Source organism: Elaeis guineensis, chromosome 1, assembly GCF_000442705.2.
Source record: "Elaeis guineensis isolate ETL-2024a chromosome 1, EG11, whole genome shotgun sequence".
NCBI lineage: Eukaryota > Viridiplantae > Streptophyta > Magnoliopsida > Arecales > Arecaceae > Elaeis > Elaeis guineensis.
In genome coordinates this window covers 106,433,781-106,445,415 of record NC_025993.2, presented here as the reverse complement: position 1 = coordinate 106,445,415, position 11,635 = coordinate 106,433,781, and the positions used below count along the sequence as shown (strand labels likewise).

The 11,635-nt window shown below is 35.3% G+C and overlaps 1 protein-coding gene across 1 annotated transcript; it reads right to left on the bottom strand.

Annotated features, from left to right (window-relative positions):
* Positions 1–2,298: 2,298 nt before the first annotated feature.
* On the bottom strand, positions 2,299–3,544 carry LOC105038323 (protein MKS1-like). Its single transcript, XM_073258619.1, has one exon. The coding sequence runs from the start codon at positions 3,409–3,411 to the stop codon at positions 2,680–2,682; it is 732 nt and encodes a 243-aa protein (XP_073114720.1). The 5' UTR covers positions 3,412–3,544; the 3' UTR covers positions 2,299–2,679.
* Positions 3,545–11,635: the final 8,091 nt, after the last annotated feature.

Sequence of the window (11,635 nt, the reverse complement as noted above, 5' to 3'; positions counted from 1 at the left end):
ATTATTCTGCATTATCTTGTTCATATTCTTGGTTTTATAATTCTAAAGCCACAATCCCAGTACAACATATTATGCAAGATATTGAAGGAAAAATCATCAAAATTCATGTACCAAGAATGTGATGAGTTGATGCCAAATTTGTGAATGCTCCATGGTGTTCTTTGTTGAATTACATACTCCATTGATGATATGGCTTATGTGATAGCTCCAAGGTTTCCAAGCCCTTTGGCATTTCACGCTTCAGAAACCTGTCATCTGTTCTGATCTTTCTTTATTGCTGGACTTTTTCGATATGCTTAGGAACCTGATTGCCTTCTAGACTATAAATTGCTAAGTTCTTCCCATCATTGCTTCATGATTCCTGCAGTGCTTGCCTCTTCATTCTGTTCTTTATTCAAGAGATTTCCTCTGTTGACTGGTATGCTTGGTTTGATTAGAGAAATTTGATTGCAATATTTTTATTTGATTTATTTTAGTTTTTGGGGAATCATCGTGTGATTCTTTCGAGTTTCCATTTATAATTGAATCTTTCACCTTACTGGATAGATAAAACTATAAATCTCTTCTATGATCTAACCAATTTCAAGCTCAAGTATTCCTTGGATAGTGGTCTATATGGCCTCTTGTTAGGTGAAAGCTGGATTACTTTTCCTTCCTCTCCTGTCTATTTATTTATTTATTTTGGCACAGTGCCCTCCAATCTTTCAGAACCAAGCCCTTAGACTACTAGTATTGTAATCTTTAGCCTGGTGGACATGACCTGGTCTCTTAAAGATAAGTTTGTCAACTTGCTATCTGTTTATTTTTCGAGTGAATGGCAACTACATTCAACTAGCGCATATGTTGATTCTATGAAAAGTAGCTGCTGCTCTTTGACCCGGTTGTGATAGAAACTTATAACACCTGTTCTCCTTATTCCTCATGAGACTAGTCTGTGATTTTCAATCCAATAAAATGAAATACACCTTTCTGATATTGTGGTTTTCTCAGTTTGAATTGCATGCCGCCAGCCGCCAAATCTGGTCATTGACTTATGAAGTTCCTGAGATGGGTCAATTTTTGAGATTCAACTGCACATGGATTTAGCTACCTTGGATAATTCAAAGTATATTAGATTATTTCTCAGGAAAAATTCAAAGTATGTAAGATCATCAACATTTTTGTGGATTCATTGACTGCTGGGGCATGTTACAATTTAAGTACCTTGCATTGAATAGTTTCTCATTGTTATCACTAGGTCTCAATCATCATGTGTTATTGTCTTAGTTATCCACAATATAACCAAAACATTTGCAAACATTAATTGCACTATTTCTTAGAAATTGGATTATTTACAAATAATTCAATAATTCTTGAATCTAATTAATTTCCCTTCTGCAGTCATAGATTAATAATATTTCTTGCCGCCTTCCCTGTTATGTATTCACTTGCCTCATGTTGCTTAATCCTACATGATTGAAACATCACCACAACTATCTTGTATCCATTTGTGCTATTTTTCTTTATATACTTTTATTAAATGTTTCGATCATTCACCAACCATTAGGTGGAAATTGTATATTTTTAGTTGGATTTTGAAATTTCATACCTTTTAACCATAGATATGCATTCTCCCCATCTTACCCTTTTTATAATCTGTTGCCTGGTCCTTGAAGTAGGAAGTGTCTTCAGATTGTGTCTTAGAACTTCCTTTTTTTTTTTTTTAATTTGGCCGGCACCAATTTTAAAATTCTGAGCATGACATAACAGAGAAAACCCAAATTGACTGGCCAAAGCTTCAATATTTTTTTATTCTTTTATTTTGTTTTCAAATAATTTTATCTAAGCAATGGGGACAAGACCCGATGTCTCTGGTTATAGTTGCATAAATGAACATAATTAAAGATGTCTCAACCCAACACTGCCAAAGTCCTACGGCAAGCAGCTAACCCACCCTCTTTGTACAACAATTTGTCAGCTACGAACCTAGGAGTTGTCTATTGTCATAAATTCAGGTTATACACAATGGCTTCCAATGACCTCTGAAGAACTCATTAGTCTCCTATAACCTAATATGCAGCAATGATATAATTTCACTAAAATAGCCTAGATTAGGCACTGGGCAGGTCTCCCTCCAACAAACCTCATAAAAATTATAAACAATATAATCTTGTGGCAACTAAAAATATATTTTCTATTCTATCTCATTCCATCATTCAAACTCTCCTGCTTGCCAATTTAGACTTTTATTACCCCTCCACAGAAGCAACTCTTTCTCAAGCCGAAAGCCACAAATGCTGAGCAAGTTGGACACAAGACGGCCATAATTATTTGATAGCAACCAGGATGGTATTATATATATATTTTTTTCCTTCCATTTGCAAACAAGAAGACTTTGTCAAGAAGAAAGAATAAATAAATAAATACAAAGCGAACAAGGCTGGTTTCCGCTTGCACCACCCTATGGATGGACCGAGCACTGACCATCATCCAACGGTGGTCAGGCAATCACATCAAATCCCCTATCGACTCTACAATGCTTACCTATCCGTAAGGTAAGAGAGAGATGAGAAATTAGAAGCCGAGGCCGGCACGGCCGCTATTGGAGGAGTAGCCATCGCATGGCCCACCACCTTAATATGCCCTCAACCGCACCACCTCTTCTTTCTTTGATTCCAGTCGCAATTTTTTTTCCTGTAGCTAGAAATCTGGAAACTGGCTGACGACTTCCCAGCAAGATCCTGGAGAAGGGACGGTAGGAGTTGATAAGAAGTTGTTAGGACTTGGCAGGATGGTGGTTGCACCACCATCCATGAAGCTTCGATTGCCTGAAAAAATTGGACTCAGTTCTTGCAAAAAGCTTAGAGAACTCGTGTCGAACGATGTTATCGGCGAGAAGAAGCTGGGCGATATCGGCGGAAGGGACGCCGGCATCGGCGAGAGTATCCCCGGGAAGGAACCGGCCTGGTCCACCACCGGCCCATCGAGATCCATGTCAAACGGGTCCATGGCATCCAGGCGCGAGCTCCGAGCCCGGTCGCCGTCGGGCGAGTGGGCCGACTTTGCGATCGTGGCGAGCCGGGCCGCGGGGGAGAGCGCGCCGCCAGCGTAGGATGGAGACGGGAGGGAGGCGCCGGTGGATGGGCCGGCGGAGGAGTCCGGCCCCGTGAGGCGTTGGACGAGGGTCATGAAGTCGCTGGGGTTGGTGTGGATGATTTTGGGGGAGACGGTGTAGATGATGACGGGAGGGCGGTGGTGGGGCGGCGGCTGGGGTGGCGGCGCAGCCGAGGTGGGTGCCGTCTGGGAGGGGGCGGCGGGGGCCGGCGGGGGCTTCTTGATCTTGTAGGAGTCTTTGCGGACTTTGAGGGGAGTGGGCCGTGGGCCTTGGAGCTCGCGGCGTGGGGAGGGCCCGGGCATGGCGGAGGGATCCATGGGAAGGGGGGGTTCCGGGGTGGAGGAAAGGGAATTATGGAGGTAGAGGGAGGGAGGCTAAGTCCATGGTACATAGAAGGAGAAATGGGAAGGGGGCAGGGAGAGGTGGAATATATGAGAGTCCAAGTGAAATATTTTAATGTAAGGCCACGTCACTGGACTGGAAGGATCGAAGAAGCGGAAGGACGGAAAGGACAAGGTTGTTCATTGAATTGGTCGGGGTGGTTTTTTTTTTTTTAATAGATGGGTGTGGAACGGAGAGAGTGGCTTGGGTTCATTTATGCTCTACGGAGGAGATGGGATGGGTCCGGTAGGGGTCAACTGGTGATACGGTCGAAGGATCGGTCGATACGGGCATCAGGTGGTCGCTGGTCTAAAGAGATCCGAGTGTGGATTCGAAGAGGATTTTTTTTTCCTTCATCCTGTCTACGGCTGTCGGCTGCAAAAGTTCATTAAGATTTTTATGATTACGGGTTATTTTGCTCTAACTCTTTTTTTATTTTTTATTCAGATTATAAATTTATTGATAAGATACGACAGAAATACGTCCCGTAAGTTCATTGAATTTTATATTTTAATAATTTTTTTTATAATTTTTCAAATTTATATAATTGATATTTTATCAATAAATAAAAAATATTTATTTTTCATCATATGATGTATCTTATATTTATAATAATTATGATAAACTCTATAAATCAGGATAATGATTTTAGGATTATGATAAGATTATGCCTATGAGTCTTAAAATCCTAAAACTTAGATTTAGAATATTCTTAATCATAAAAATATTGAGTAGGTGATCAATATTTCAGATAGATTGGCACATCTTATGTATACTCGATGGTAAAAATGACTGATCTCATAAGCTACTTGTCTGAGATATTAATACAAAAATGTGGGTATTTATTAGAGAATGAGTTCACGAAACTGATCCATTTTAAGAAATATCTTATGAAATCTACTTATCTGTCAGAAGATGTTTTCTTATAGTAGGAGTTGTGCATGTACCTGAGACTACTATAAAAATTTGTATACATGAATCCATATTTTGGTTCATACTCATTTATGATTTAGTCATGCACGAGATATTCTGGATATGGTGGATTGTATATAGAGATTATGAGTAGGTCAACATGAAATCGATCACTCCTAGGAAGAGGAGATCGTATCCTACTTGTTCTAATCATATGATGATTCAAGAAGACTTTGATTAAAGTAAAATAAAAATTAGAAAGGATTTCTAATATTTCATTAATCAAATCGTCATTATAAGATTGAACAAGATATTAATATGAAATTAAGTTAGACATGATTCCATATCCATAATCATATTCGGGATGCAGTATGTTTGTAGGATTGAATTGTACGATAACTTACCATTGAAGGATATTTTTGATATTTCAATCAAAATTTCATATCTTTTAGATAGACATGATATGTTGCTAGATGTCAATCTTGTCTTGTGGATTTCATCGAATTAAAAAGTTTAAGTCGATCGTCAATTAGAATGAGTTCTAATTGTAAAAATCAGATTAGCTCGCTTGGATCTAAATCGGTTAGTTTGGATTCTAATCGAATCAGATCAACTTGCACCTGAATCTACTGCTGGCTAGATGTGAAATTCAATGGGTCACATATAAAAAAAATTGATTAAAAGTCTAATTGGATTAGATCATGTTTGCAAGATGAACAAGCTAACATGTATTGCAAATCCTAGCTCCTGTGTTCGAATCGGATTTGAAATTGGTTTCTATTTGGGCTAATTAAATCCAATTAAGCTCCAAATTCTTTTGGGTTTAAATTGGGTTGACCCTTAGCTGGTTGAGCCAAAGGGTTGGGCGCCACCTATCAGGCTTCCACGTTCCAGATAATTTTTTCTGGAGCATGGAGTTTGTTTAGTGCAACAAAAACATAGTGCATGGGACACCTCATTTCTCATCCTTATCCATTCAGATCCACGCCAATTTTCTCATGGGGCATGGAGTTTAGTCGGCCATTTGATGAGTAGTTGAATCAATAAAGTTTGATTTAAGTTGGATTTGATCCAAACCCTAGCTACATCCTAATCCATGCGCCACTTAGAAGTCCATTTGGTTATGGACTCTTAAAATTATGACATGCCAACTTATTCTCAGATTTTTTTCATGCCTAAACCAGATTAGAGTCTCCTTTGATCGCCATTGGATGGCCATTGGTCATTGATCAAGGGTGGAGAAAAATGGGCACTCCTAAGAAGGCTTCGGGACCTCTCGAAAAACATCGATGAATTATTTTCTGAAGAATCCTTCTGCGCGAAGCGACTCTTGAAATTATTTCGGTGATTGCACGTGGTATGAAACTTTTCATCGGGCATGAGAAGGTTGGATCGACATGAGATAGGCATGAGATTTTGCGTGGAAGGGCATGAGATAGAATAGATAAGGGTCCGATCTTCATATATAAATAGGGGACGCAGTCGGGGTATTCCATTCATCCGAGAAATCTTAAATCCTTTCTTTCTTACATAGTCTCCTAGTTTGTCTGAATTTTTTTCTTCCTTCCCTTGTTAAGACCAAGTCCAGATTAGGACAAAAGGTCTCCTTTAGGACAAGGGCTTAGGAAGAGAAAAATGAAAGGCACGGAGAACAGAAAGAGAGAAAAGAGAAGGCTGGGGAGAGAGAAGAAGGAAGCCCTAAAGTTGTGCTGCCCAGAGGAGTTCTAGGAGGAAGAATTCAGAGGGAAGGAATCTATTTAAGAAGAGAGTATCTTGATCAAGGTCCTGTGTGGATCAACATTGGAGGGCGAACGCATGGGCGCCTAGTGGAAAGATTGAATACCGGCTTCTTCCCATCTACATCAGCCTAAGGTATGTTATTTATCATCACCATGTTTATATGTTTATATAATTGAATGCCATCAAGGGGGTTCTTGGGTTTAGGATTTGAATAATTTAGGATTTCATAATGTTAAAAATTTTTAAAATCTATTATGCTTCTGTTGTGCATGTTATTATTGAACCCTATAGTGGTATTAGAGTCCAATCTTGTTTGGCTTAATCATCTGTTTATATAAATGCTCATAGTGACAAATTGTAGCATGCTATGATTTATGTTATAATCATGTTTATGATTATGTTTTCATATGATGATATAAATTGATGCATATTTGATCCACCTCATATCATTCTGAAATAAAGATATCCCAGCATAACAAGGTTATGCTGTAAGATTATCCTAGAATAATGAATGTTTATATATCACACATGGCACAGTTTAAATGTTTAATGTTTATATGTATTAGTGTGCATTAGTGTCATAAATTAGAATGTGCATGAGACTAGCAAAGCCCTCATAAAAATTATATTAAGTTGTAGTGACAGCAGCTATGGTTTAATCAATTCTTGATCAATTGATCAATTGATGTCTAAAAAACTGCTAAAGGTGATTCTTTAATTGACTTTCTTGACTGACCTGACTAATTTATTGGTGTCAAAGAAAGTAACGAGAGGACCCTCACCTACTTATCTAACTAATTTGATTAAACAATCTTGAAATTAAAAAATTCTAATATTGAAAATACTACATGAGGTCTTCTTTCATGCTAGGTCAATGTTATATCAAGAATCGTAATAGATTTATTGTGTTACTACAAGGCTTGCTATGGAGACTGATGTAATATAGTCCTGGTGCATATAAGATGCTTACGGTAATTTTTAGGTATACTACTTTGTTGTGTTACCATAAGTGCAATTATATTCGAATTTGACTGTATGGAAATGAAGGATCTTACTTAACTAAAATATTATAGTTTGTTGTATTACCACAAAACTATTAATATTTTAGAGGCTAAAATAAAGTTAAGAATTGCATGAAATGCAATTGAAAAGAATTTTCTATCTATGAACTCATAAGGATTTGTTATGTTACTATAAGGTCTTTATAAGGAATTAGGATCTCAACCCCACTAAGATAAATATTTAGTATGTCCCGTTTATCGTAAAAGAAGATTATGATGTTCGATAAAATAGTGAGAGATACAGTTAGACAAAAGAACTTATTTAATTATGTGTCATCATGAGTTGGTTGCTTATGTAATATTCTTTATTTAATATAGATTAAAATTCTATAATGGTATCTTCATTATCATTGTGAGAAATTTTAGATTCCAACAAATTGATCGTCTCAATTACGTGGACTGATCGAGAAATTTAAAAATTATACTCATTCAAGAGAAGCTTTCATATATTCTTAATATCTCTAAATCAGAAGAGGTTGGAGACGATGCCATTGAGGAAGAGGTATTCACATATAGGATATGAAAGAATGACAGTTTGACTGTCAAATGTATCATACTGGCATCTATGAGTAATAAATTACAAAGACAGCATGAGAATATGGATACTCAATTTATACTCCTCAATTTAAAGGAGTTGTATAGAGAACAGAGCAGAACTTCTGATATGAGATATCTAAGCAGTTATTCCGTACTAGAATGATGGAAGAGTTATCTGCACAAGATCATGTCTTTTAGGTCATTGACTTGATCATTAGATTGGACAATTGGATTTTATGATGGATGAAGAATTGAGTCAGAATTTGATCCCGCAATCTTTTTCTGAATCATTCACTTAGTTTATTATGAATTATCACATAAACAAACTAATACCTCTTTGCTTGAGCTATTAAATATGCTTAAAACAGCTGAGGGCACATTAAAAAAGACAAAACTCCAGTTCTTCTTATGGATAAGATCTCTAAGAAAAAATCAGGTATGAAAGATTTAAAGAAAGGATTGAACCTTAAAGGTGGCAAAATGAAGAAGAAGGAGAAGAAAATTTTTGGACAAGGTACCTACTTCTACTGCAGCAAGGCAGGTCACTGGAAAATAAATTACAAAGTTTATCTTGCATCTGTAAAAGCTGATGCAAGCAATGCACCCAAAGATATGCATGAGATACATACAATTCTGTGATTAAGTTCTTCTAATTCGAACTTTTGGATATTGGATATCATCTACGGTTCTCATATTTGCAAGTCATTACAGAGACCATAAAAAATTAGAGTTTTAAAGAATGATGACTTCGAGTTTTATGATGCTGGAGGAGAGTCCATCAAAGCGAAAGCTATGGAGACATGTATCTTGAAGTTATCTTTTGAAAAGATCTTAGAGCTAGAAAATTATTATTATATGTCCAAAATTATTAGGAATATTATTTCTGTATCATTGCTATTGCAATAAGGATATGAAATAAATGGAAAGGGCAATAGTTGTTCCATTTTTTTTTCTAATAAAATTTTCTGTCATGGTATTCTGAATAATGGTATTCTGAGTCTATCTCTTAATGACAATGTATTTCATATTGATGAAAGTAAAAAGTGAAAAAGAGAACATATAAATAATACTTTACTTTGGCATTATTGACTTGGTCATATAAGTGAGATAAGAATTAACAAGTTATACAAAGAAGATTTCTTTGATCTTTTTTATTATAAATTATTAGGAACTTTTAAATCTTCTCTTATAGAAAAAATAATCAAAACTCCATTTAATGGATATGAAGAAAGGATAAATAATTTATTAAGACTTGTACATACTGATGTATGTGGTTCTATGACAACTGAAGCTAAAAGAAGATACTCTTATTTTATTTCGTTCACTGATGATTTATCTAAGTTTGCATATGTGTATTTTATGAAATACAAATCTAAAGCCTTTGATAAATTTAAAGAGTATCAAAGTATGGTCAAGAAACAAACTGAAAAAAAGATTAAAGTTCTTCGATCTGATCGAGGAGGAGAATACTTATCCAGTAAATTTTTAGATCATTTTAAAAAAAAAAAGATTCTCTTAGAATGGATCCCTCTTTATACACCACAGTTAAATGGTGTAACCAAAAGGAGAAATCATACTTTATTAGATATGGTGTGGTCTATGATGTACTTTATAGATTTATCTATTTTCTTCTAAAGATATATCCTAGAGACTGCTATATATATCCTGAACAGAATATCTTTGAAATCTGTGTCTAGTACTCCATATGAATTATGAAGAGAAAAGAAATCTAATCATAAGTACTTTAAGATATGGGATTCTCCAGCTTATGTCAAAAAAAAAATTGGACATAAGCTAAATGCTAGGGTAGATAAATATTTATTTATAGATTATTCTAAAGAGAATATAGGATACCTCTTTTACTATCTTACTGAATAAAAGATTTTTGTCAGTAAGCATGTCACTTTTATGAAAAAAGAGTTTATCCTAGAAAGAGGCAGTGAGAGAAAAATTGAACTTGATAAAATTCAAAATCTATGAGTAAAAACATAAGATATTTCTCAATCAAAAGTATCTATTGATGAGGTACAACTACAATACACACTCCTCTTTGAAAATCGGATAGAGTGTGAAATGCACCTTTAAGGTACGAATTCATTATTGAGAATAATGAAGTCCACATCATTGAGAATGATGAACCTCTTATCTATACGGAAGCTGTCTTGAGTATAGACTCAGACAAATAGCTAGATGCTATGAAATCCGAAATAGACTCAATGTACACCAACCAAGTATGGATTTTAGTTGATACACCAGAGGGTGTGACCCCTATCGGATGTAAATGGGTCTATAAAAAAAAATTAGAGCAGATGGCTAAGTTTAAATCTATAAAGCCAGATTGGTGGCTAAAGATTTCAGACAAAAATAGGATATTGATTATGATGAAACATTCTCATCTGTTACTATGTTCAAATCTATTCAGATTATGCTTGCAATAACAGTATACCATGATTATGAAATCTGACAAATGAATGTGAAGATCGCTTTCCTTAACGGTTATCTTGAGAAAGACGTCTACATGTTTCAACCAGAAGGATTTATCTCAAATGAGAGAGCAAATCAAGTATGCAAGCTTAAAAAATCTATTTATAAATTAAAGTAGGCTTCGAAGAGTTGGAACATTTGTTTTGATGTTACAGTCAAAGAGTTTGGCTTCATCAAAAATATGGATGAATCTTGCATGTATAAGAAGACTAGTGGGAGTACCATTATCTTCTTAATTTTGTATATGGATCACATACTTCTCATTAGAAATGATGTCCTAATGTTACAATCGATCAAGACATGGTTATCAAGTAAATTTTTCATAAAGGACTTAGGTGAAGCATCTTATATACTTGATATAAAAATCTATAGGAATAGATTTAAGAGGATGTTAGGTTTGTCTTAGTTCAAGTACATAGATCTTATACTAAAAAGGTTTAGCATAGATAAGAGTAAAAAAAATTACTTACCCATGAGTCAAGACATATATCTCTCTAAAAAGATGTCTCTTAAGACACTGAAAGAGAGAAATAGAATGAGTTCTATTCCCTATGCTTCGACAGTAGGATCAATCATATATACTATGCCATGTACCAGGTCTGATGTTGCCTATGTCTTAGACATAGTTAGTAGATTTCAGACTGATCCAGATGAAGATCATTGAAAAGCAGTGAAAAATATTCTTAAGCACTTGAGAAGAATTAAAGATATTTTTCTGATATATGGAGGATCTGATCTAAATCTAAAAGATATTCTGACTCTAATTTTCAATCAAACTTTAATGATAGTAAGTCCACTTTAGGATATGTCTTTATTCTAAATGGTGGAGCAGTAAGTTAGAAAAATTTTAAGCAGCAGATTATAGCTAACTCAATCACTGAGACAGAGTATATAGCTGCAAGTGAAGCCGTCAAAGAAGCTATCTAGATGAAGAAGTTCATCACTGAATTGAGAGTCATTCTTAAGATTGTAAACTCAATATCATTTTACTATGATAATACTGAAGTAGTTGCTTAAGCAAAGGAACCGAGATCTCATCATAAATTCAAGCACATTCTAAGACATTTTCATCTCATTCGTAAAATTATCGAAAGATAAGATGTAGCCATGGAACGAGTAGATACAAAGAACAATATGACAGATCCGTTCACTAAGACTACCACATAGCAGTTCGATCGCCACCTTGATTACATGGAGATAAAATTTAAGAATATTGGCTTTAGTGCAAGTGGGAGATTGAAAGAAATATGCCCTACAAGCCAATCGAATTTTGTATTTTGATGAATTTTTCTTATAATCTTTTAGATTCATATAACTGGCACTTTATGAATAAATAAAAGATATTTATTTTTCATCATATACTCTATCTTACATTTGTAATGATTATGATGAACTCCATAAATCAGAACAATGGTTTGAGGATTAT

Excerpts from the sequence above, each read along its gene's own strand:
- LOC105038323 (XM_073258619.1), bottom strand. The coding sequence starts at position 3,411 with ATGGATCCCTCCGCCATGCCCGGGCCCTCCCCACGCCGCGAGCTCCAA.